At 36.4% G+C, this 27,751-nt stretch overlaps 1 protein-coding gene across 1 annotated transcript; it reads right to left on the minus strand.

Moving 5' to 3' along the window:
* Positions 1–268: 268 nt before the first annotated feature.
* On the minus strand, positions 269–27,288 carry LOC103569795 (uncharacterized). The gene is made up of 16 exons (XM_008547298.2): positions 26,902–27,288; positions 25,110–26,040; positions 23,498–23,754; positions 23,035–23,428; positions 22,655–22,910; positions 22,392–22,583; positions 21,568–22,252; positions 21,388–21,487; positions 11,013–11,269; positions 10,305–10,552; positions 10,004–10,156; positions 9,697–9,842; positions 3,727–6,372; positions 3,449–3,658; positions 3,021–3,383; positions 269–2,945 (listed from the first exon to the last, which is right to left on the minus strand). The coding sequence occupies exons 2-16, from the start codon at positions 25,924–25,926 to the stop codon at positions 2,746–2,748; spliced, it is 6,924 nt and encodes a 2,307-aa protein (XP_008545520.1). The 5' UTR covers positions 25,927–26,040; positions 26,902–27,288; the 3' UTR covers positions 269–2,745.
* Between the last annotated feature and the right edge of the window lie 463 nt (positions 27,289–27,751).

Here is a 27,751-nt window from a genome sequence, read left to right on the forward strand (position 1 = left end):
TTTTTTAAAATTTTAAATTGAACTAGAGTGGCCGCGGTTCCATTTTTTAACATTCAATACTTTGTTTAAATTAATTAAAAATAGTATGTTAATTAAAATTTTCAATTAAATCGTGGGATTAAAGTATTTTAAGTCTAAAATAAAATTTTTCAAACGGCAAAGGACCAGGTAATTTATTGTAATTAATAAATAAGTATAAATAAACAATTTAATTATATCCTCTTTATTTTAAAATTCATTTTTAGATAAAAGATCAATTGATAAACAATATTAAATGGGTATAAAACAAAAAATTTAATAATAATTAATTACTTTTATTTATTTTCTTTTAATAAATCTTTCCATTAAAAGTAGTCGTGCTGTTATTTTTGTTGTTTAAATATTTACACTGTCAATTCCACATTTTTAAAAATAAAATTTTCGATACATAAAATTAAAAAAAATACATTTTTCACCAACAGATACAAAAGTTAGGCACTCAATTAACGAAATCTATCGACGTAAATTAAAGTAGAGCTACATTACATTACAATTCGATTAAAAAAAAAAAATTGACATGTAAGGATATTAATTTAATAATTTTATCATGAAAATATAAATATATTTTTAAATGCATAAGCATTTTTTTTATTATTTGCCATTGATTTATTTTTTTTTTATTTTTTTGCAAAAACATAACCGCTTGCGATTAATCTGCGAGGGTGGAATGTCTTTTGATTATGCTTGTAATTATAAATTTATTAAATAATAATTAATCCTTCGCGCTTAATTATCTCAAACTGAGCATCTTTAAATTTTAAATTTATATAAAACTAAGTAGCTGACCGGTTTAAATATTATGTAAATACATTTTAAAAACTGGCCTTACGTTCACAACGCGAACAGACAAATAAATATTAAGGACAATTTTAATTATTCGTCCTTATTAAATAACTATTATTATTATTAATATTAATTATTTAATTTTTATCGACAATTCCGATAAAACTTTTATTGTTATCATTACAATTATAATTATTATTATTATTGTTTACAATTGTTTATCATTGACATTGACATGCAATTTACAATCGATATAAAAGTATATTTTAAAACGAGACCTCATGCGATTAATCATCACGTACTTTTTTCCGGCACATCATTAACTGACTGAGCCCCGTCCTCTTATTTTTAAAAACTGTCTTATTTATATTTATATATATATATCTATATTTATATTCTTTAATTTATTGACGTAGGATTCGCAACTCGTTTCAATTATTTTCAAGTCGAGCCCCACAACAATTTTTTTTTAATTAATTATTATTTATTATCAATGAAAATAAAATCAGTTACACCGTTCATCTATTTGCTTTATTTCTCACTTATTTCGATATTTGTATTTTAGTTTTTTTATACTTTGGGTATCAGAGCCGCCACTGGGGATTAACTATTAAAATACTCAAAAATTTATTACTTTTATTACTTAATTCATTTTCACTGATAATACATGAGGTAAAAGACCTAGTGCCTGATTAAGGAACCAGTACCTGATCACTTTGTGTATTTGTATGGCTATATTTAGTAAAATTTAGTAAATATTGATACATAAATACATGAGTGATCGGGTACTAGTTCTCCGATCGGGTACTGGGTCTCTTACTTTATACACAGAGGGTATAAATAGCATTTGTGGCCACTGCTCCATTTTTGGACACTTGATACTTTATTTTAATTAACGAAAACGTATAAAATAAAATTTTCATAGTAACAATGTGATAAAAGTATCTTTGTACACATTTTAAAAATTAATTGTCATTGCGTTTTTTGCAAATTATTTTATTTTTATTATTCAAGTGTCCAAAGCTGGCTCTAAAGTGGCCAAAACCGGTACCTCTACCCAATATGTACATTAAACTGTGCCAAATAAAATCAATATATTTTTTTTGTCCCACACAAAAATTACGTTAAAGGCAAAAAAATTAGGTAGCACTTTGGGCTCTCCGACAATCAGAAAACGCGCTCTCTCTTAAATTTGAATTTGAATTCGAATTACTTTTGAACAGTTAGCTTTATCAAAAAATTATAAGATACTTTTTTTTGTAGATTATTTGATTCTCGACAAAAATATCTTATGCTTATGTAATACTTTCAATTCATTAATCCGTTAACGAGTAATTTTCGTATGGAAACGAAAAAAAACGACTTTATTTGGCACAGTCTAATATATGTATAAAAAAAAATATCACCTTGTTCACGCGCAACTAAATTAAGTCATAATTCTATACAATTTATACATGCGATAATGATATGCTCCTATTTTTAATACACGTTGCTATATATATTTATATTTATTCTAAATAATAATAATAATAATAATATTTCACTTAAAATATAAATTAATTAATTACTTAATTGATCGTTGTGCATTATCGTAATATTTAAATTATTCACATCTACATTTCTCTGAGACGATTTAAAATAAATTTAAAAAATAATAATAATTATAATTATTACACCAATAAAACTACTAACCATTCATATTCTGTACATACACATTTGGTCATTGTAACGGCTTGTATTAATTAATTAATATATATATTTATAGTAATAATAATATGAAAACTGCTAAGTACATACAACGTGTTAATTATTAATAATAATTATTATTTGTTACTATTTCGGTGGATAATCCGCACCCGACGACCCTTAACCCGCCGATAATATCACAGATGAATGAGTTTCCGTGCTGTGCGTTACGCATCGTTATCTAAGACTCCTCACAAGGGTATTTATTCTTTCAATTTGATCACTGATACTCCGTCGCTCCGATTCTAAAGATGATTTAGTGGCCAGTAGTTCGTATCTCACTCGCTCGAGGTGGATTGCTTCTGACCGCAGGATATTTGCACGTGCTATCATTTTCGACATTTGATCCGTCAAAACTTTACGCTCCGTTGATTTTTCTGTAAATATTATAATATAAATAATCTGATGATAAAGAATAAAATCTCCCGCGAAATTTGAATTTATTTGAATACCTTTTGAATACTGATGGTAAGCAACCATAATGTCCTCGATGTTGGTCCAGGTCACCTTTTTATTTTCCTCGCTGTCCTCATCTCTGTGGCTGCTGGTAAATTTGTACTGCTGGCTCACGCCGTTCTCCAGGGGCGCAGGTACTGCTGAATAGTAACCGGAAAAGAGACCCGGTAAAGGTGCCAGCAAAGTTCGTCCACTCGGCGGCTTCACTTTCACTCTGTCCAGCAGCCTCATCTTCTGAGGTGGTCTTGGAGGATTCTTCTCATACTCTTGAGCAATGCGGTCGCAGTACACCGTCACACAATTGGTGCTTTTTCGTTTTTTACGATCGCGCAGAACATATTGCCAAATTACTTCCGCTTCTAAAATACAAATAACATTTTTATTTATTTTTAATAAAAATAAAACAGTCGAAGCAATTAATTACCGTCTCTTTTACTCGGTGGCATAACATCCAGTCCAATAGTCTTGAGAAATCCAACTTTCGGCATAAAATCTGATGAATTTATCAGAACATCTGGATGTTCTTTTGGTATCGGCAAAAGTGATTCGACAGCTGTCTCATTGGTATCCACAAGTACCTCAGGTGGTTCTGGATTTAAACGGTACCGCTTTTCCAATTTATGTAATTCTATTTCTGTAATAATTATTATTTATATTTAACTATAATCATATTTATATTAATAATTAATAACAATAACTTACCGTTCCTCATGCTGAGAGTCGTCAGACCAAATATCGCTAAGAATGACAACTTTTTTTCCGAGTAACACATTTTAGCTGGTGGGCCTTTTGTTATCCATAAATCAACATCTTTAGCAGCATCCTCTTCACTTTCGGACTCTGAACTACATGCGATACCGGCATTTTGTTCTCGTTTACGTTTTCGTCTTTTTTCCGCAAGATCGAGTGTCGATGTCAATTCTTTAGGTTTCTCCATTGCTGCTGCTGGTGGCAACGGCAATGACAGTGACACTGGGACAGCAACTGGCGAGGATGACTGCTCAGTAACATTGACACTGTCACTACTTTTGCTCAGAGCTTTTGTTACATCAGGAACATTTATAACCGGAGGTTCGCACTTTACGGAAATCTCAGTCAAGTTATTGCACTTGTCGGTGTAGCAGTAAGATCCCTTGAGTTCATTTGTTGAATAATTTATGAGCATTTCCTGATACTTTGGAATTTGCAAAAGGACATTTGATACATTTTGACACGTGCGCAATACTTCCTCGGACTTGATACTCTGGAGAAGGCTGCTCGTGTCAATAGAATCTTTTGAGCTGACGATGTCATTGGAGGGATATTTTAATGCAACTGGAGGATAGGACAGCGCACTTGCTGGTAAAACACTAGGTACCTCCAAAGACATTTTCACAGCAGGGTTATCGAGTTTGTTTCCATTTTTATCACCAACAGAACCCGTCGATTTAATAGAAACTGGACTCATGCGTTCTTTGATTGACTCGTTGATGACTTGTACTGGGTACTGAGCCTTGTCGACATTGACGTTGTTCAGTCGGTTGTAAATTGCGGGCTTGGGGTGATGGTGTCCAACTGGACTCTCATTATTAACCTGGACTTTGTTATCTTTTGAATTCGAGTGCTCTAGGAGAGTTCGGTGATTTAAATTGACATGTTTGGTCGGAGTTGTGAAATTATTTTCAGCGGTTCCACTGTTTGTGTAGTAATTGACATTGCTCGTTATTTTATCCTGTCCACTGACCCCATTGTCGAATGGCATTCCGCCATTTTTGTGTGGAGAAACAGTTCCAAGTACGTCATTTAGTCCGTCACTGACAGACATTTTTGTACCATTTATATTTAAGTGTCCCGGTTTTGCGGTGGTATCTCCATTAGTTGCTAAACATGTTGATGTTGAAGTTGAAGTAGGTGTACTAGTTGGTGGTGGTGCTACTACTGCTGCTGCTGATGTTGGTGTTGTTGTTGTCGTATTAATAGTAGAAGTTGTTTGTTTTGTGGATAATTGTGGATGATGTGAAGCCACCGAAAATGACTGTGGTTTATATAAACTTGTGGTATTTGGTGGAGGAATATGAGAATGATGATATTGCTGTTGCTGCTGCTGGTGATGATGGTGGTGGTGGTGGTGCGGGGTGTAAATTGTCGATGAACTTTTAGAATTATCTATTGGCATTGTATTGTCTTGTGGAAAATTAGTAACGGCAGCACCCGGTATGGGTATAGGCGCTACAGGTACAGGTAGTGGTACAGCTGGTGGTACAGTTCCCGTAGGTAATTTAACTAACGATTCTTGATGAATTTGACTAGTCATATTTGGATTATGGTTATTGACAATAGACCATGTCTGTGGAGAAGGTGGAGGCGGTTTATTCGTTGTTGCCGAGGACCTGAATGAGTCTTCGAAGGGTCGAACGAATGCCGGTTGGTGCGATGGAGCCGAGGTAGTTGCTGTTATCGTTGGCACTGGGGTCGATGCGGTGGTGGTTAGTGAGCTGTAAGACATTGTCGTGATGGCTGTGGTGGTCGTCGGTGTCGAGACTTCTTTCATTCTTGAGGAGCTGTGAGTCATGTGAGAGGACAAATGATTCGATAGATTAATTGACGGTGGAGCTGCTCCAGGTGTAGCCAGCGTGTGAGTCGCATGTGTGGTCATGGTCCCACTGGCCAGCATTGAATTTGTAGTTGTGGTAAATCCGCTGTTTAGATGGTGCTGGACTGAGAGCGGGTGCTGCTGATGCTGAGGCTGCGGTGGCATCGACGGTGATGGCTGCGGAGGTTGCTGCTGATGAATCGGAACTGGCTGGTGAGGTATAGGATAAGTTGAAGAAACTGTTGTAGGAGTACTGACGCTGCTCAACAACGAGTTCGAGTGTTGACTAGAATGAATTGTGTTTGGAGGTGGGGGCGGCAAATGCAGACCCATCATCGGAGCCAGTGACATGTTCAGTGGAGCTGGTGGCGGGATACCCGGCGCTAAGGGTGACATTGCGGGTATTGCTGGTCCAATAGGAACTGGAGGGATCGCAGGCCCGAGATTGAGCGGCGGCAACCCAGCACCCAGCGACGGAGTCATTGGTGTCGAGCTGACGGAGCATATCGAGGATGTACTTATACCAGTAGCCAGTTGGGCTGCTGGTGGATTTGTGTAGGGCGGCGCGAGTCGCTGGTGGTGATAAACTGGGGACAAATTTGACGGCTCGGCTGCCAGTGTCGGGGACTGATCTTCTTTTCGTGGCTGATTATGAGTTGACTTGCAGATGACACTATCGTTGCTGGTGTTATTGACGTTGATGTTATTCCGTGAGTTGGGTCGGTCTCGTTCCCCCCTCTCGTTATGCAATTGCGTCGCTATGGTCGGCTTCCTAGCTGGAACAAATCCGGACACACAGTGCTTGGTAATGCTCTACTACTAACAATTCTTTTTATCTATTTACATTTTTAATTATTATCATTACTTTTAAATTTTATTACGGCCAGATGCATTTTAATACTTGACTTACCTTTATTATATTATTATTGTCTTCAATATATTATTACTACTATTGCTACTGCTACTGCTATTACTATCTTATGACTAATTATTTTAATTAAGGAAGCACTAGCAGCCCTCGTAATTACATTAATAATTTATTTCAATTAAATAATACTAATAATAATAATAATTTTGTTTGTATAAATTAATTAAAATTAGCGGCGCTGGTCTTTCCTTAATTAAATGAATAAATTTAATTGTTATCAAGTATTGGGGATGATTACTATCATAATTATAATAATAAAAATATTGCGGTGCATACATGGAGATTTGATAATAAAAAATAAATAAAATATACAAATCAATGAATAATAATTATAATATGTAATAAAATTGTAATAACTTTTTTTTTTCCATACGGTAAAAAAATCCCGAAGCGATCGCAATCTCATTTCGAATGCTAATAAGTCATAGTCAATTATAAAAGGCACTGATATCCAATATAATAATGATTATATGAAAAGCAACAATGATTGTCATTGTCGTCAATCACTGTCAACTTGTACATATTAATATATATATATAAATATGTTAATTAGATTCGAATCTTCCCCAAAACTGTTTCAGAAAACGACTTGAGGGTCAATAATTCCAAATCACTTAGAATTTTGATCTAGTTTTTTTTTATATTTTTTATTTGCAATGTTTATTTTCAATTATAGTCCAAATATACATGTTTACATAATAAATTATATAAAAATGGCATAATTTTGACAAATTAATGTGTGTGACAGTTATTTACATTAGTTTATTTATTTATTTATTTATTTATTTACTTATTCAGTCAGTGTATTTAGGAACAGTTATTAATCTTATAATTTTAATTAATAATAATATTAATTATTATTATTATTATTATCATGTTATTATTGTTGCGACTGAGAATAAATGACTTCCAAGTTCAGCGATTAATTATTATGAGTTTCTAAAACAGTTGCGGGAACTAACGCAAGAGTGCCGAGACCTAGCAGTAAACTTAAAAATATTATAAACAAGACAACAAATATATCAGTTTTATAAATTTATTCTACATATTATTATTCTAAATAATTCATTAATTCATGCTATTTACTTATTAATGTAAAGTATATACAAATTTATTTTATTTAATATTAATAAATTATGTGGAAAAAAAAAAAAAAAAAAAAACTGAGAACAACGACTAGGTATCGTGCACTCTCGTGTTAAAGTCGCGCCGTAGAAACCTAATTTAATTACAAAATATTTACGTATTGTTTTTTTAATTACTATTTATTCAAAAATGTATTACTGTTACTCATTAATAAATTAGCCGGCGATTGTTACTATTATCCACAGATGGTCCAGCGCCAGGCTGTATAAATTTAATGTAAACGAAAATTAGCTGGTCTCGATTGATAAACGTTTAGTGAGTCCAACAAAATTCGGATGTAACGTTGACGAGCGGAGACGAAACGTTGGTTATTTGTTCATCTTGCTACTTGAATTAATTACAGTTTAGTTATTATCTGATGGAGTTATATAATTAAGTCAGCCTTCGAGTTATGTATCCAGTCTCTGAACATAATTTTAATAAATTTCACTAGCACGTGCCTCTAAAATAATATTGGTTTTATTTAACGCTTCTGTAACAACAACTATTGTCACTTTATTTTTCAATAAGTAAACAAATAAATTCAAAAAAATTATATTTCATTAATTAATTAAATAAATAAACAGATACAAGACGTCTTTATCTACAATGGGACCTTTTTATTCATCCACTGCCACCGTTCGTAGACACTCGTCTTTTGTAATATTAGAAGTGTATAAATTTATCTCGCGTGTCAACTTTTTTTACCAAGATTATTAATCATTGTCGTTTATTTATTTATTCTGGACATTGTGACAGTAAATTTACCGATAAGAGAAAAAAATAATGAACGACAAACGACAATTGGGCAACACATCGTTTGTATTTTTTTAATTGATAACTTTTCTTGTTTTTTATTTTAAATTTTAATATACTTATCTAAAAAATATTAAACCTAGTTTATGAGAAACGATTAACTATGACTATAACTTTCATTATCGCTACATTAAAAGTAGAAGCGTAGTATTTTTTATTTTTTTATTTTTTTTTTTTTTTAGTTTTTTTTTCTTCAAACTTTTAAAAATTTTTTTCACAGTCACGTAAATTTTAATATTAATTTTCGTTCTAATTAATTAATTATTTATCAGTTTATTTTTAACAATCATCACTTTTACGCGGCAAAACCGTTATATTAGTTTTAATTTATTGTAAATTTATAACTGAGTACGCGTTATTGTTTTCAAGTTTTCTTTTTTTTTTAATGTTAATGGATTCAGTCTGATCAATAGGGAACAAAACTTCGCCATGAGAAAACGATCGCTTGGCATCGGTTCTGAGGGTGAACAAAAAAAAAAGAAAAAAAAATTTACGAATAAAAATAATAATTACAATTAAAAAATGATTACTAATAATAATAATTAAAAACTTAAAAAAAAATTTTAATAAACTAATTTAACAAATTAATTTTTTTAAGATCACTCGCTGAATGATTAACTTATGGCAGGGCAAAGTCTTTTCACTCAACGCAATTTTAATTAAACAAAATAAAAATGATAAAAAAAAAATACTAATAGACAACAATGGACGAAAATTTAAGGGGTAAATTATTCAATTCGTACAACAATCACGACAATAGTCTACCAGCTTAATTCTCCTTGCTTTAGATTTTTTTTTTTTTTGTTATAATTTTTAATTTTTTTTTTTATTTTGTTACTTTTTCTTTCTTTTTTATTATCATCAAACCACACTATGACGACTTATATTTTTTTTTTATAAAATTCGCCGTGTAAAACTATCACTTACTAAATTGGTAACGTGCAAGGTTTACCAGACGCGAAGACATCAGGTAATTGAGATAGTTTTGTTGAAATAAAAATTTATAATTATTATTTCTATCGTTATTATCATTAATAATATCCTTATCATCATAGTCATTAATATTACTATTATTATTACTTTTAATAATTATTTAAAATAATTAATTAAACGTCGAAAATAAACAGTACTAAGTGTAGTGGAAAATCTGGTAAACCTTCGATATTTAATACACGACGGTTTTGTTTTTTGTTTCAATGGAAGGCAGTGGGGGGTGGAGCGACTCGCTCACCTGCAGTATCGGCAGAAGTTGGAGCGGGTGACGGGACAGGTGCCGTGGAAGCTGAATTACGTGCCGCTCTTCTCCTTTCTTCCTCATCCCTTAGCGCAGCCTGCTCTCTAGCCTGCCTGAGTCTGTGTTCCTCTTCTAATTTCATCCTAAACAAATCATTCAGGTGAGCGATACAAATAAACACAAGTTCATTTCAATAGCACGATCAATGTAAATGCATTAAAGACACTATATAAATATATATATGAATATATAATTGACTGTAATAACTGAGTGAAAGTAAAATTCACCCTTGGTAAGGTCTTACCTTTCATGCATTACTGGAGACATAAGACCAAGGGTGGCCGGTGGTAACATCTCCGGACTATATCGCAGTCCATAGAGAGGGTAAGTCGGCAGCCCGGGAAACAATGGTGGCCTTAGCATGCCCACTCGCTCCAAGTACAACTGTTCTTCTAACCTGTAATTTTCATCGTTTTAATAAATAATGACAGAAATAAAAATAAAACTTTCCCTTATTTCTTTTATCCCAGTCTATAAATAGGATAAATGAAAATGAAAGAGTACTTTTGATAGAACAAATGTAGAATAAAAAGAAAAAAATTTACCTATAAGCGTGTTGGAGATGAGGTGGTGGGTACAGACCATGATGATAGGGGCTGTAAGCCGCAGGATCGAGAGTAAATGCCGGCGGTTGTTGTGTCGGATGATGCTCGGGCCGATATGGTTGGAAACCGGAACGAGCAAGTAATTCGGAAGCTGCTGCACTGACATTGTGCTTACTGTTCTCGGCTGGTCGGGCATTTGTATACATCGAGGGCATTTCCTCAGGTCGACGTTCATGCGTCGATCGCTCCTAAAATTATACATTATTCTCAGAATAAGTCTTTGCTGGCTATAGTGTACAGTACTGATATCAATAATAATAAAAATAATAATAATAATGATAGTAATCTATCGTGTACAGTAGTCTTGAAAGGCTTTAGGGTGCTTCCAGTTCATGGAACAGCAATAAAATATCGGAAACGGTTGAGTAAACGTTTTTTACTATTATTATTATTATTTTTTTTTTTTTTATTTTTTTTCGCAACACCACTTCTGAGGACCTTTGAACCACAAGAACCAGATTTAAAAATATATAATTTGCAAAATAAAGAAAACAACTTTGTTTGCGGCGGAAGTTAAAAGGCGTTACCGGAACGAAAACCGGAATCTACACATGGGACGGAGTTTTTTTTTATTTATTCAAGTTGTTCGTTGACAGATCAAAGGTCACAGCTCAAGAGGTCGTGCGACTGAATTTTAGTAGTTGTAACCTTGGCTGGTGAGGGTCCTCGAACAAGAGGCGGTGGTGCTCGATTCTTAGGACTGGCTCTCGGTTCCTCATCTTGAGGAGCCGGTCCTGCCTGCTTGGCAAGATTTCTCAAAGCTGCAGCAAAACTTCTGCTGTTTTGTTGTCCACCTGGACCTGGTCCCGGTCCTGGGGTGTGACCTTGAGGTAATACACCGGAACTCGGTCTGTGGGATTTGCCGATTGTGCTCGACTGTGCTTTTGTACTCGCCGGTTGAAGACCTGTAAGTAAAAATATTTTTTTTTAATCGTAAGTACATTAATCTTTAAATATTTTTTTGTATGAAGGATACTTGGAATATTTCAACCAAATAAATTAATTCTATAACGACTAAAAATAAACTGCTATCAAGTTTGCAAAAAAAATATGATTTCCGTCACTCAAGACGAGAATGATGGAAGTTAAAATAAAAAAAAAAGATTGCTCGCGAGGAAGTAGAGAGTGGGTTAGCCGCAAAAGACGAGAGATTCGCAGGGGAGTTTGACTCCCTCTCGGCAGAAGGAGTGACTGCATTCGCCAGAGGGGCCGCGGATTCGTAGGGTGGGTTCTAAGCGGCTTACAGACGGTTACCATGGCAACCCCACGTCACGATCACCAGAGAAATAGACAGAGAAAGGCGCAAACTGCTCTCTAGTCTCTTCGACCATCTCGCTGACACCCCCTCGTTTGCACCACCGCTGGATTACTTCTAACTCTGTTTTTACACCCACACCCACACCCACACTCTTCTTTTATTTTTTATTTTATGAGCTTCCGCACTTGCTGTGCTATCTCACGACACGCGAGTAAGAGAAGATGCTTCAGTGATTTTTTTTTCCATCTTTTTATCTATATTTTTTTCTTTTACTTTTTACTCTCTCTCTCTCTCTCAAAAAAAAAAAAAAAAAAAAAAAAAAAAAAAATACTAGAATGCGGATGTTGGCGGAGGATAAATAACTTTAGTGAATTTAGTGTTTACGCCAACTGAGACATTCTCTCGGGGATTAATGCCGAATAATACCCAGGGATGATATTGGCTTATATTTACACAGTCTACTAAATTGTCAATATAAATATAAGTCGAGAATATTTATTTTAAAAATATAAATATTTAATTAACGACATCAGTAGAAAAGCGGATTCATTTTTTATTGGAAATATAAATTAATGTTACTATTAATAGGCTACGGATTACGATTTATTAGTAACTGAAGCCGGGGAATAATTGAGTCGTTATCGCCTGAGTTGTTCTTGTGACGACGACTACAATAATGACAACCAGTTGGAGAAAGAGGAGAATAATGGGCAGGAAAATAAATTCAGCATGAAATAAAATGAAATCCATCAGAGCGCGGCTTTTCGTAGCCGCAAAAAACATGCGCACTCATTAATTCCACGGTGTCAGCGTTGAAGCACCGGCACCAGTGCGGGACACAAAGCATTGAACATAAAAAAACCTGTGAAAGTAAAGCCCGAGGGCCAGAGTAACGTCCACTAGACTACTCAATATATATATTCATACAACACAAGGGTTGTGTATATTCAATTATACCGACGATGTGGCTGCATCGACCGCGCAAAAGTATAATAGCTTGCACCAGTAGAAGCTATATAACCAACCCCCATCGGGGAATATACACACACATCGCGCTCTACGCGAGGTCGCTCCACTATTTCCCGGGGGTGCTTTTCGTTCGTGTTCAGCTCATCGCTTGGAAAAAAGAGAGGATGCAATTATCCGATCGATGGGTAATTTGTCCCGAGTGGCCGGGCTGTGCTCCATTGTAATAAAGAAAAAAATTATTATTATTATAACTTTTTTTTAACCTCCCTCGTACTGTGATTGCGTCGTAAAAAAACATAATAAAGAAAAGAGAAATGAAAATAAAAAAAAAAGTACAGGAAGGTGCCGTAAAACATGAGTCAAGGCTGGAGTAAGGGATATAACAGTCACCGGTTTCCGGTCACAGGAACGGCCCAGTTGCGGAAGAATAACGTTCGGTTTTACGAGCGCCCTCTAGCTCCGATGTGACTTGTCGACTTGGAACAGCAGAGAGGAGTAGACTGAAGAGTGAATTCAGTCATTTGTTCCACACGTTTTACAACAATTCCGCCTTTTATTATCTCTCAATGTCGGAAATTCAGGATGATTATTTTCCGTGACGGATTAATCGCCTGAGGAGTTCCAGCAGCGGCAGGAGAAAAGTTTTTTTTTTCTCTTTTTGTCTTCTATTAATGTGTAACCACAAAGTTAAACAGGAGAATATATAGTCTTCTTTATCGCAATTCTCTTTTTCTTTCCTCACTTCTGGTTCCGACATCCCACCGGATTCGTAGCACGCTTGACTCCAAGCAAATACGCCGAGTAAACACTCGACAGCGCTTTCATTACGAAAGTTTAGTTTCTGAGGAGTTTAATTTCCGTCCAGGAGTTTGCCGGAACTTGGACAACCGAGAAAACGAGCGAGATAAAAATAAAAAAGAAAAATAGAAGATAAAAATGAAAGAAAAAATGTATATAAAGTTATTTTACTTTAGCTGATTATAGAGTCTCGGAGGAAAGGGGTAAGGAATAGATAGACAGCAAGTGAAGTCTTTGAAAATATCGATAATCGAATCCTTTTTCCACTTGTTCTTGTTCCTCGTTCTTGGTCTCGTCCTCGTTCTCATTCTCCTTCTCCTTCTTCTTTGATATCCAACGGCATGACGGGTAATTGAGTCAAGGAGCTTTGATGCACAAGATCGGGAAAATTTATTTTCTTTGACGTTAAATTTCCGCTCGACTCGTGCTTCGATATCGTACTCGAGAATATAAAAGCTCCTCTCTTCACCACTCGACTTTGTCTTGTGTGTATAGAATGAGAAACCTCTTTCTCGTTTTACTTTTTCCATCCCACCAGCAGAAGCAGAAGCAGAAGCAGCCCGAGAGACGTTGCCATAGCAACTGCTCGTGGTGGATTCACCCTCTCGCTCTTAACAAAGTCCTCGTCGTCCCGTGAAATCGGAAATCGGACAATCGCAGCATAGCACGGATTCACATTTTTTACTGCCTAATAATTTATCAATCCTCAGCTCAATATTTAATTTCATCAAATATACTCAGCTCTCTGTGTGATATTAAATGGAATGACAAGGATAAGGATAAGGGAAAAAGGTGACGGCCAGAGAGATTGTTAAATAGATGAAGAAGAATTTATCTCGCGTGGATGCCCGCAACGAGGGTCACGACAACGCCTTTGGCTCCGTGGCCCGAATCAATTTAATCCCATACTCAAACTACTGCTTCCACTTGTATAAAATACTTGTATTGGACACCACCACCAGCCCGATTATGGTGTACAAGTACAGCCAGCGATGACAATGAGTGTGTGGAATGAACACCAACATCTACCAAAGTCTATGACGTAGACGTGTTTGGTTGTGTAGTGCGGACATGTCGGCGGGACGACAGCCAAGTAAAGGAGTGATCCAGAGAGTAGAGACGCAGGACGATTACGTGCGTGCGCAATCGCTTGGAGCCGCCCCAGTAACTATTAACATTATATATATATATACCCGGAGTATGTGTGTATAAGAGTGGATACGTATGACGATAGCAGATATGCCGATGCAATGGACCAAGAGTATATGCAGCAGCAGTAGCAGTATATAGACGCGTCGCGATATGAGTTGATCTAGAGTAAAGCCAGAGTCAGAAGTAGAGGCAGTTGTAGTGGCAGAAGAGTAAATGAGTGAGTAAGTGAGTGAGGCCAAGGGGCCAGGTCCCCTTTTAACAAGCTCATAAGCCGATGACTCGGAGTCATGACAACGCCGGCGTACGCCGGGTCAACGAGTGCCAACTGGTGCCAAGCATGTCAAACGACGACAGCCAATTGCCTGTTGGGAAACAAACGGAGTAGAGCTAACTCTTCACTCGGTTGCTCGTTTACCGCACTCGATACTCGCTAATAATCCCGGTTAATCTACTCATACTGATACTAATGTGTATACATGCGCTACACTACACTCTTTTATTTTATCCCTCCTATCATACTGATGCCACTTAGTAATTAATTAAGCCGCGCATTTAAATTTACTACCCGCCTCACATCAATCCCCGATTATTCCCACGAGACTTTTACTTAAATTACCACCAGAGTTATAAACATTTATACATAAGTGGCTCTATATATGCATATGCAATTAAATATTATAGGCTTCTGTCGATCATCATTTATATGGAGATTTATCCATTACAATAATAATAGTAATAATAATATTAATAATAATAGTTGAGTCGATCTCTGATGATATGATGCGAGGACTTTGGCCTTCGCGAAGCTAACGACGCGCAATTTATCACGAAAAGAATTCTACGCTCGATAAACTTCCCCCTTGAAATTGTACGCGCATGCTCATTTTTAGGCGCTTTAAACCTCGTATTGAAAATTGAGGTGAAATAAAAAAAGTTATTAAATAAAATATAATATAATCCATAGTCGCGTACAAATACGCGCTGCTATGTGCCGTAATATTATTTTACCAATTACGTTATTGGCTATCTGGTGATATAATTAACCGTAAATTTGATAGGTCACCGCGTGCGAGAGTAATTGAAAGGTATATGGGTGCTGTCAATGCCGATCTGGTTACACATAAACCAACGTCAACACATCAGACAGAAAATCTCGCGTGACTTTTATCGCTGTACAACCGACCGGTAATTAATAGTGTCCGTCAGATAGTCGTCACAAAAATATTAACAGTGTCCTCAAGCTCTGATGAGATCTTCCGTTAATCTTTGAATCTGCTTACGTAAGTGAAAATCCGCGGTTGCCTTAGTTTTTTAAATGAGGCAGAAATAAACTATAAAAGTAATTTTTTTTGCGGCGAAAAATATTACGGAGCAGATAGAGGACAGGAGAATTGACAGAGACATTGAGAGCAACCAGGCGAATAAAAAAGTCCAAAGACAACCCTCGAGACAACACGGGACGCTCGTGCAATGTGGCTTTGACCCTTAAGAGTCTCATTGGAGATCACCACACACTACCCTACCCAACTCTACACTACATAAAGTAGTATATATATGTATACATTGAGATTGGAGCAGAGTAAAGTAGGGTGGAGTGCAGAGCAGGGAAAGAAAATACAACAAGTGAAGGGGCGAATGAGCGAAAGACCGTATAAAATAGAATAGTGGGGAGGACGTAATACGCCAGGGCTATTGATCGGAATCGGGGGTAAAGAGACGAGTTGGCTGTTGGCTTTCACCGGTACAACTACCACCCGACTACACTAATAACTAATTCATCCCTTTTCCCGCGGCTCGTCAAAACCATTTTAAAATTTATGTCCTCTTAATCTCCTGGCATGTAAATAACTAGCCGTCATAAAAAATAAATAGAGTTAATTAAGATATCCATCCACTCTTTTTATTTATTTTTACTTCCTGAAGACTTTAAAAGTTGCTCTTGGTTTTTATCTCATATAGCTGAGAGTGAACACCCGTAGGGATGACCCAAGTGCTTGTACGTCTTATCAAAAGCTGAGTAGACCGGCGACGCTTCAGTTTGTTGAGTGCGAAAGAGGGCGGATGGACAAGACAAAGCCGAGTTCAAACAGCCCTTTGTTGGTCAGAGCGAATCGCGGGTTAAATTTTGTTGTTTGACATAAAAAATAAAAAAAAATAAACCTAAATCTCAACGGGAATTATCTGCTGACCAGCTGGCGCTGATGAAGGACAAGAGCTTTTTTATCTGTTTGTTAAATAATAAAATTTTATATTTATACTGAGCTGTAATAATAATAATATATAAGGCCAGACTAAACCAGTAAAATATTATTAAATTATTATTAGCACAGTGTATATGTATATGTATATAAATATATCATGTGAGTTTTATTGTGCTCGTAAGTCGGTTAATAATTTTATTGATATAAATGCCTAGAGTATAATTGCCGAGAAATTGTTGAGATGGGATGTACGAGAGAAACAAATGTATAAATGTACTGCAATAATTGATGGGCTGATGAGTAATGACATTTACTGTTTATCACAGAGTTCGCACACTTGTTGAACGTGTTGACGAATAGACTTTACCAGCCTTGACACATGACGATTGATGGATGGGACTGCTTGGATCTACAGAATTACTTTGCCAAGTATATATATTTATATACATATATATATATATATATATATATATATATATATATATATATATATATATATATATATATATAGACTCTATTTTATTTATTTTTATATTTACAGTACCGTAAATTATAGCCGCTCTTATCTCACTCAATTTAACACTACGACGAATTTACTTTTTAAATTTATACGTACAATTAATCACACATTCGTGATAATAAAAAAAATAAAACAAATATAATAAAAATAAATAATAAAAAATACTGTACAAATAATTGGTTATTTAAATTAACAATAATGTTTGTAGAGTAAATAAACCGGTTGATAATAATAATACCTGAGTAATAATACGGGTGGCCATTGTGGAGCGGATGAACTAGGGGATGAGGCGCACGAAAATCCATTGTATTTAATCTCAGCTCTAGTTCCGCGGTCAGTAATCAGATTAATTAAAAAAAAAAAATAACTTAAACTATTATCAAGCACTGTCGTGAAAAAAAGTATAAATATTTAACTTAATGTTTGATTTAATCGGAGTATTTATCACTTCACGGGTCACCATTACGGCGACTTTACTCCGATCTCACAAAATTTAAAACTAGACCAAATTTTATTTAATATTTTTTCAACAGTTGTTAAAACTCATTACGTACTTAATATTTATCATTATTATTATTATTATTTTTTATTTTTTACACTCCGCGACTGCAATCAAACGAAACACTTGAACACTTGAGAGAAAGATCGATTACTCTTGCTCACCCGTCACGTACACACACACACACCGTGAATTTAATGTTATATTTATGGTATATCTATACATTTACTAATATATAATACCACGTAAAATTATTGGCATTGGTTTTATTATTATTATTTTTGAATAAACCACAATTCCCGCGGTAAATAAAATTAATTATCAAGGCGACAGCAATATTGATGTCACTGAAACGTGAATGATAGAGTAGAACGGAGTGATAAATATGTATCATACATATGGGGATTTAATGTAGATGAGGCCATAGAATGTGTCGTAGACATTAAAAGGACATAAAGCACACACGCGATGACTCACTGCTGCGGGAGTTTAAAACACGCAATAAGAATAAGAATAATAAGTATGATATTATTGTATGTAAATAGCGTGAAAAGAGCAACATCGCGCGCGAAAGGGTGAGTCGCGGCGCGAGACTGGCAAGCTTGCGAGTTGTCTCCCTGTCGTTCAACGAGGGTTCACACATTCTCATTGGAGAGGGGCAGGACTCGCGACACGCATGCGCGAGGGTTGCGCGTGCTGAGATACATGTGTGTGCACAGTACAGACACCACTGAGATATATGTGATATATATCTGTGTATATAATAGAGGAAATAGTAGTAGTGATATTGATAGTAATAGTAGTAGTTAATGGTCGCGGTGATGGAGGCGGAGATGGAGACGGTGGTGGTGGTACTCGATCTCATTCAACGAAAACGCTTGCGCAACAAATGCATCCTGAATCCTGAATCCACCGGTACGATGGTTACAGCACGACTGGATGAGTGAAGCATGGAGCCAGCTTCTAGCATCGCATCTCCACTACTGTACGCTCATCTTGCCACTCGTTGATCTCGCGTTTATCGTCCTGCCATCCGTCACCAGCAGTCTCCTCTTTCCTATAATACCCTTTCAGATTTATTGGAGAATATAATTCGAGAGAGTATTTGTTGGCTTTTCTTTTCTTCTTTTCTTTATTTTATTTTTTAAATTTTATTTTATACATTTAATCTAATAGAACGGATGAGAGGAAGTCAAATAAAGCAGCTGACGGGTTTTAGAGTGTGTTCCCTGTGATGCTTTTTAGTTTGCTTCCGTTGCATAACCATCCTCCACTCACATGCTTGCTATAACATCTGGCGCTAAAACGACACGCACCCACCAATCAGCCTGCTAGTCTGCCAAGTGCTCCCCTCGATACCATACTACTCATTGACTTTCATTCTCAGCTCCAAAACCTCGACTATTTCATATTTTTTATTTTTTTTTTTCGCCGTCAAAACCTCCCCCGCGAGTAACTCATTTGCGTTTTGTCGTCAATATACACACCCACTGTTGACTTTTTTATATTTTATTTTAAATTTATTCTATTGAAATTTCAACAACCCCTTTGACTCTGCTCAACCGTGATGACTGAAAAATATCTGCTATTATAAAAAAGCGCTGGGTTATAATTAATTTAAATAATAATTGTCAACTACCTTTTATAAACTCAAAAAATAATAATAAAAAAAAAACAAGTAAATTGTTATAATGAATATAATGATATATAATATTTTGTGGATATAAAAGGTATAAAATAACATATGCGACTTATAGAAGAGACAGGAACAAGTCCAACAGTGTGTTGTCTGTCGCGCAAAATCAATGCCTAGTGCCAGCGACAGCCAAGTTTCCCCCTTAAACGCGACTAGCCCGCATCCACCCCTCTTCATACCAAGCCCACTCACCACCATCATCATCGACCCCTTTTCTTCTTTCACACTCTCTCTCTCTCTCTCTCTCTCTCTCTCTCTCTCTCTCTCTCTCTCTCTCTCTCTCTCTCTCTCTCTCTCTCTCTCTCTCTCTCTCTCTTCTCTATCACATTCTATCCCTACTTGCCATCTAGTCACTGCTTTTCTCACTTTTGACGACGACGTCGACTAATAACATCTATTAATTTAACTCAAACACACTGTCGTCCTATAAAAAACAATATATATATTTATTTTTAACATTCAGTACCTCACGCTAGGCTTGACATTTCAAATAACTTCTGTTACATGGATGGAAAAACAAAAAACAGTAATAATAATAATAATAAAAAAAAGTATAAACCTACTATCCATATGAATCAGTAAGAGGGTGAGAAAACGAGCGGCGAGTTGCCTTCAATATCCGACGTTGATATCGATTGCCAAGGGCAGGAACAACCAGACCTTTTCCCCTCGTGGTCGTAATGTGAGAGGATAAAGAGGGTTGCGGTGAACGGGGCCAGGGGTGAAGGGTAAGAGTGAGCAGAGAAAAAGAGAGGTAGAGACACGTCATATATATATACATACATTAATATATATGTGTGTATACATAACGCGCTCTGGTTGGTCTCAACGATCAGCAGAAGCAGAAGCATCAGGGGTGAGAGCTGACGAGAACGTCGAAGAGAAGCTACTTCTACTTCTGCTGCTGCTGCTACTACTACTACTGCTACCCTTCTCTAATTCGTATTTAGGTGTCGGCTGGGTTGCTAAGTGCGGGCGCAATGCGGTGTCACGCTGCGGGCATTTAGTCTCTTCACCCTAGTCACCTTCTTTTACTTCCGACCTATCAATCTTATTTCCTCATTCATGTAGATCCGTACATAATACTACATACTACATTCTACATCCTACATACCACATATATTAATCCGGATAAAGAATCGGTTGATTTGAATACGTGACATTCGTGACGGGTAATAACTTATTTAATCGTCATATCGCCGAGTGCGAAGTTCAACAAAATTGAGTAATGGCAATAATTATCGTCAAGAATTCATAGGTCAAAGAGTATCGGCGGTTACAAGAGTTTATCATTTATAATAATAATAATAATAATAATAATAATAATAATAATAATAATAATAATAATAATAGTATGATAAATATTAATAAAAAAGTAACTTTCTTACGGGTCACAGTATTCGTTAGGGGTCAGAGTGCTCCCGAGAGACCGGGTACGCTCTGCTCGAGTCTGATAACGTTAAAATATTACAAGATAACCCGTAATACTGGTAAATATCTGAGTCTTGAATATTTTTTTCCTGCTTTTACTTGAAGTTGTTGTGAGTATGCATGATATATAAGACTTAAAAGTGACAACAAGTGAGATAGAAAAAGACATTAAAGAGGAAAAATAAAAGATTATAGTTTAAAAAAAAAAAAAAAAACTACTGGTCTTTCTTGTCACGTCCCACTGACAGTGTAACGTTTTAATTTAAAAACTGCAACGTTCAGTATACACCCGAGATAATTCAATTTGTGATAATAGCAAGGCGACTAAGCCATTCACAAAGTTTTCCTTTTTTTTTTTTTGTCGCTTATACCAGCAGGTATTTACAAGAAAACGATTGGGGGAAGGGTGAATATTCAATTAAAACTCATAAATGAAAATCTGCAAGTTTCAGATACGAATAATCTGAAAAGCTATTTTAGTTTATTTTATTTAACTTACCTGGTTGTTCTTTTTCTGGTAACTTTACGGTTGGTTTTTTTTCTGGGGCTTTTGGTGAGCAATTTTTACGTGCAGGCTTAACCGTTAATGATGGTGGTACCTGTAATGACAGTAATAAATATAATTTAATATAATTTGTATACTAAAATAATAATAAATAATGATAATAATTAAACAAACCGCTTTTTCAGAACGTTCACCAGATGGCAATCTAGCAATAGCAGCATCCGGACTGTCTTCCGGAGGCGGAGGTTGTACAATCCAATTATACTCTCTCTTTTCAACAGGCAGACCCCACCTCTCGTATTCTAAACTTTGTGTCCTTAATGTCTCGTAGCAATCCAAGCATACAACTGCAAAATCACCATTCTCAAGAAGCAAACTTTTTTCCGGTTGACGATGATACCTCAAGAATGGAAAGTCTTTAACAGGTAGTGCTCTCACTCTTTTGCGATATGTTGTAATACCACAAACGTAACACCAGTAATCGTGGGTATTATATTGTCTGTCAGATGCATTTATCTGCTGGCCAGTAGACTGTGATTCATACTTTCGCCATTGCGCCAACAATGTGTGATAACAAAAAGTACAAACAAGTGCCGAGCCGTCTTCGCGTAATTGTTCGGCATTTTTTGGCGATTGATGACGAAGTAATTCAGGAAAAAATGGTGCATTACGACCTTGGGGCCTGCTATACAGTACACGTGCTAACGTTAAATCACTATGAAGACCACAGAAAAAACAGTAAATCGAGCTGCTTGATGCACCAGGATTGCTGATAAATGTACGATCTGAATTTGAACTTGGCGGTGTGGCAATTGCACGATTAACATCGCCGTTTGGATGTGGACTAGGAATATCATATCTGTCATGGAAAAAAATTTATTTTCTGTTAATTAAACGGGATTCCCAGGCGGCTTATTGCGCGAATACTTGTGCATATCAATAAATATGTAGATGGAGACAGAGATAGAGAGAGAGGGAATAAAAAATAAAATAAGTACCTTCGTTGCTCGAGAGGAATGCGGTCGGCATCCATAGACTCCCACTGCTGAGCTAAGTGATTGACACAGTGACTACAGGCTAAAACTCTGCCATGGCTGTCCATGCAGGAATTCTCAGAAGTACGTGCCATCCCTCTCAAACAGGGAAAGTGCATAGCATGTGAATTCATACCTTCAGGACTCGTTGATAGCCTAAAAATAAATAATAATTTAACAATGCATGTTGAATATATATGAGGACTATTATATATTTTATTACTCACCACTCCATTTGGTTTCGAGGATACAGTCGCTCACAAATATAGCACCGATAATTTTGTCCAACTGTTACATTACCATTTTCCGCTGGCGCATTACTCGGTGAATTTCGCTGAGTTGAACTTGCAATTTTAACATTGGCACTACGTGGTTTATTACTCACAACGCTTGTTGTTTTATTTAAATCATATGGTTTAAATCTAATATCGCTGCCAGCTGAATTTGCTGGTGATTTTGCGACAACAGGTCGTGGAGATGGTCCTGTAATAAAAATTTTATATATTTTTAATTTATTTTTATTGCTTTCCACGCTCATTATCACACTCATTATCATTAATTGATATTACAATGAGCTGATAAATATTTAACTTTTAAAATAACAAACCTTGCTGACGAAAATCAGTTCCCTGCTGGGCACTTATCGACTGGGTTTCATTATTTTCTCCACCAAAAACTTGTTGTTTTTGGGGTATGGCTTTATAACAGATGGAACAAACTTGTACCATACCCTGAGGACTTATAGGACTAGCTCCTGGTGGCGCTCGTATCGTAGTAATAAACGGAAAGTATGCCTCCTTCTCCGGATTCGGACAGCAATACAACAGTCTAATACTGGACGAGGGATACTCCAGTGCACACGTATAGCAAATAAATGTCGTCGGGTCAACTGCCGGTGCTTGACGTTTCCTTAAGGTGTAATTACGATCGCTGTGCGGTATACCCTGTCGGGTGTACGTTTTCCACTGGAGTAACAGGTGACTTTGACATGCCGAGCAGGCCTAAAACATCCACATCATTAATTTAAATCCTCACTGTATTTTAATTTACGTTTTTCTAGTTAATTTTACCTGAACACGCCCGGCACTGTCCATTGGCCGGCTTTTGCTCGGCCGCGGATGTAACATCAACGAGGGAAAAAATGGTGGAGGACTACTCGAAGGATGCGGTGGTGTTGGCAGTGGCTTGGCTGCTATATGACTCAGAGATCCTTTTTTGAACTCATCACCGCAGACATAGCAAACTTCAGTCATTGAATTTTTGTCCGGCATCGAGAGATCAAGAATGTCTGTCCCGGTGCTGGATGACGAACCTCCGCTGTAAATTGCTGAAAGAATAAAATTTCATGGGTGTTTTTACTAATTAATTAATTTAAAAAATAATAACAACAAAGAGAGGAAAGGAAAATAACAAGAACGTGCTTCGTAAGCGCTGTAAAAATAAATGGGTCTATTTTTAAACTTGCTAATTGCCTTAATATCTTGCACACGCTAAATGAAATGTCTCTCACTCACTGATGGTTAATGCACGTGGCCTAGTTTTATTGATAATAAAATTAATAATAATAATAACAACAATAATAATAAAATAAATCAATGACAATAACAATATTGTGTTTATGTATTTAAATTTTCAATATCAAAACTAACGATATAATGTCATGTTGTCGTATTTATTTAATTGACCCTCGACTATTTTATCAGCGAATACTGTTAACCTTTACTTACGAACGTTGACATTTATCGGCAGAAAATACTAAGGCCAATGTAAATATAATATTTATATTACGACAATAATGATGATGATGATGACGATGATTCAATTTTATTTTATTTTATTGCTAGTAACAGCAATAGTAATTTTATCACGGGTGCATATTAAAAGGGTTACTACATGGTATGCAATCAATTTCAGAGTAAGCGATAAATTAACGACGACAACTACTACCAAGAGCCAAAGTCTAATAGAACAAATTTACCGACACACATTCATCAGATGTTGGTAAACTTCTTTTATCAATTTAATATGTTATTTTAAAAAAATATTATTTTTCCGTTGCCCATAAGACTGGTGTTTAAAAAAGATAACGTAAAAACGTTTGATAATTATTCGTAAATGCGAGCGAGTTAAAAATATAATCGCTCATTGCAAGTGGTATGTTGAAGCAAGAGCATTTCGGCATATTGACGTCATAAAAAATAAAATACTGGAGTATTTGTTAAGTAGAAGCAAGTGCAGTTGGTATACTTTGAAGTATCCGTGTAATTTTCTCAGCTAAACAGATGATTCTTTGACTGGAATGAAATTGGCGACCTAATCTGACCGGGTGACCTCACCAGAGATAAAGATCCACTTGACCTCACCAGGTCAATTCAACAATTAAAGAAGACAACTATTGCTAGTGAGTAGCTGTCGCAGTACCAGAGTAGTTGACCATGTCTGATCGAATGCTTGTGCACATGTTTCTGGTTAATTATAAGCGCGACGACCGGCAGACCGTTTTATTGTTGTTATTATTGTTAATAATAATTCTTGACTTTAATCTGAATACAAATTAAACTAACCAACAGACTGACAAACTAGATAATGACATTAACGTCGAACGAAAGTTCTAAATAAAATATTTTACTAACGTTCGACACGTATACGCGATACAACTAATGGCATTAAAGATATAATTACCTTGAGGTTGGGATGGCGGCATGGCGGGTTGAGGTGCGGGCGAACTTCTCGGAGCGTGTCTGAGGTCTAATGCAGCTTCATTTGAAACAGCACGTGGTTCTGGTTCACCAACCGGCTGACGTGGGCTCTGCAACCGCTGGTGCGGTGACTGTAGTCGTTGATGCGGTGACTCCATAGTTAGTCTAACTTGTTCAATGTGCCTGGCAGTTTCGGCCGTGTTTGAGTGTGGTCGCGGGAGTTCTATTGAGTTTGAAGGCGGCCTCGTTTGCTCGACGACTCTTGGCGAGGGTGAGTTTTGTGGCAAACGGGGTGATATACCAACTGGTCGGTTGCTGCTTTCCTGTCTGCCCGGTAACTGCTGGTCGTTGGAAAGACCAAGAATCTGGGCAGCGTACTCGCCCTGGAGAGCCATCTCTGCCCCGGTGAAGGGTCCGCCGTCGCACCTCTTCAGCCAGTAGAGACGCTGGCTGTGAGGCTGACTTTGTCTCTCGTAGCTCTCCCATTGTTGCATCAGCAACGCATAGCAGAGACTACACGATCTGACAGCACCAGAGCGCGCTCCCTCGCCACGGTAGGCAGCTGGCTGCTCGTGTGTCTCCAGAAACGGAAAGAAAGGCTCGTTGGGTGGACTTCCCGGACCTGGTTTAACTCTCAACCAGTACTGATCACTGTGACCAAGTGAACCACAAACAAAACATACTCGTGGACCTCCTCCTCCCCCGCTGTCATCCACACCCAATTGATTCTGCTGCGAGTTTGCAAGTGATTGCCCCTCAAGTCCCGGCTCATTCTTTACGTATAACTTGCTGTCCATCATGTCAGGAAACCATTTGTTCGTTGCGAGGCAATCGATTAAAAATTCATGCCACGCGTCGTTATAATATCGGTGAGCGTGATGAGATCACCAATATATTTTTTATATGATGCATATCTGTAAAATAATTAAGTACTAATCAATATTATGAGCAATGCAATGTTATTTATTATCTATAAGACTTTGTTATCATTATTATCATCATTATTTAATGTTGGTACATGTGAGTGTTGTAATTATGTGTACAGAGAGCAGTCAACACACAAATATATTACATAGTACGATGACACTGATGACTGATGGTAATATTTGGTCACATCTGTGACCTTATTTTAAGCGATAGAATATTCTCAGCATGCACTTGCTAACCAACTAACCAGCAATCTTTAAAAAATAATTAAATAGATTACACTTGCTGGTCTTGTTGACAGATGATTTACGATACCAGTCAGCCAGTTCGTCATTCAGGTAAATAAAAACTACTGCAGTAACAGCAGATCTACAAAGAATGTTTAAAAAATAATAATAAAAAAAAAAAAAAACGTATTAACACACCAGTGTTAGTGTTATTGGTATAGAAAAAGACTAGAGTGGTGGCAGTTGATTGTTGATCAGCGATGAAGATTGGGGTAATCGGGGCATGGAGAATTGACGAGGAGCAGCGGCGATGAGGAATCCCGGTCATAGGTTAAAGTGTAATGATGTGACCGAGGTTATCTTTAAAACAAAAGCCGAGGGGTAACCTGAGGAAGGATAAACGAGGAGTGCGGTGATACGGGAGAATGTGATAGAGGAAATAAGTAAAGACGGGAGAAATTTGCTACCGAAATACGCACAGAAAACGAAACGAAACGAAGGCAGGAATGAACCGAGGAACGAATGAAATAACGAACGAGTAGGAGGATAAAACACGCAAGCTGTCTCCTCTCCGTCCACGTTTTAAATTATTTAAAAACATAATATTACTCAAGCACTCACACTATTTATTGAGACTATCGACTCTCGCGGCATAGCTCGTGCGTCCGTAGAGATGTAAAATAGCCAACTCTTAGTACCCGGACGGTCCAAGCTCTCTTATCTTGGTTTCTAGTAACTGCCATACGTGCTTATGCACCACACCGAGCTGTTGGGTGTCACCTTCCTTAGTCGGTTACAAGCTGTTATACACATAATTATCCACTTACAATACCTTATATATTTAATAAACACACGTACTATTACGTTATTTGGATGGTAAGAGTGAAAAATAACTCTGGGTTACTAGTAAATGTACATTTTAACAAGATTTAGTACCGCGACTTCGGCTTAGATCTTCGCCATGTTGCAAAATTCCACTCCGTTTCCCATGATGCCACGCAATTTCATCATATGACAGAGCTGCCCGCTCGACCAATCCCGGTGCACAATGAATGCGCGCGCAGCTTCAAATACCAGCATGGCGGCGGCGAAACGACCGGCGCGGGTTATTTGAATTTTTTAATTTTTTAAATCATCAAACAATAATAAACTACAGCTCAATACTACACTCCAGTTATATGCCACTGAGCAAATCCTTTTCCTAACCTGATAAATTAATTACCGGGCGGCAATTAATAAATAAAATTACTGGGGAATTATTAAAACTAAAATCAATAGTAAGGTAATAATGTTTTATTATTTGAATTGTGAATAATAGATGGTGATAAGTCTGATTACTTGACAGGATACTAAATTTAAAAATGAGTGGGAATGTAACAGACATCAGACAAATTTAAAATTATAAATAAATAGAGTGAATAATTAATAAAATTAAATTTAAAAAAAATGTGCATTTAAAAAATTTTTAAAT

The sequence above is a fragment of the Microplitis demolitor genome, chromosome 3 (genome assembly GCF_026212275.2).
Source record: "Microplitis demolitor isolate Queensland-Clemson2020A chromosome 3, iyMicDemo2.1a, whole genome shotgun sequence".
NCBI classification, from domain to species: domain Eukaryota; kingdom Metazoa; phylum Arthropoda; class Insecta; order Hymenoptera; family Braconidae; genus Microplitis; species Microplitis demolitor.

What these genes read in the sequence shown, in the direction of transcription:
- LOC103569795 (XM_008547298.2), bottom strand. Translation starts at nt 25,926, where the DNA reads ATGATGGACAGCAAGTTATACGTAAAGAATGAGCCGGGACTTGAGGGG. An exon ending in GCCGCCATCCCAACCTCAAG is followed by an intron (nt 23,755 to 25,109) that starts GTAATTATATCT and finishes TTATTCTTTCAG; the next exon opens with CAATTTACAGCGGAGGTTCG. An exon ending in ATTCCTCTCGAGCAACGAAG is followed by an intron (nt 22,253 to 22,391) that starts GTACTTATTTTA and finishes TTTCCATGACAG; the next exon opens with ATATGATATTCCTAGTCCAC.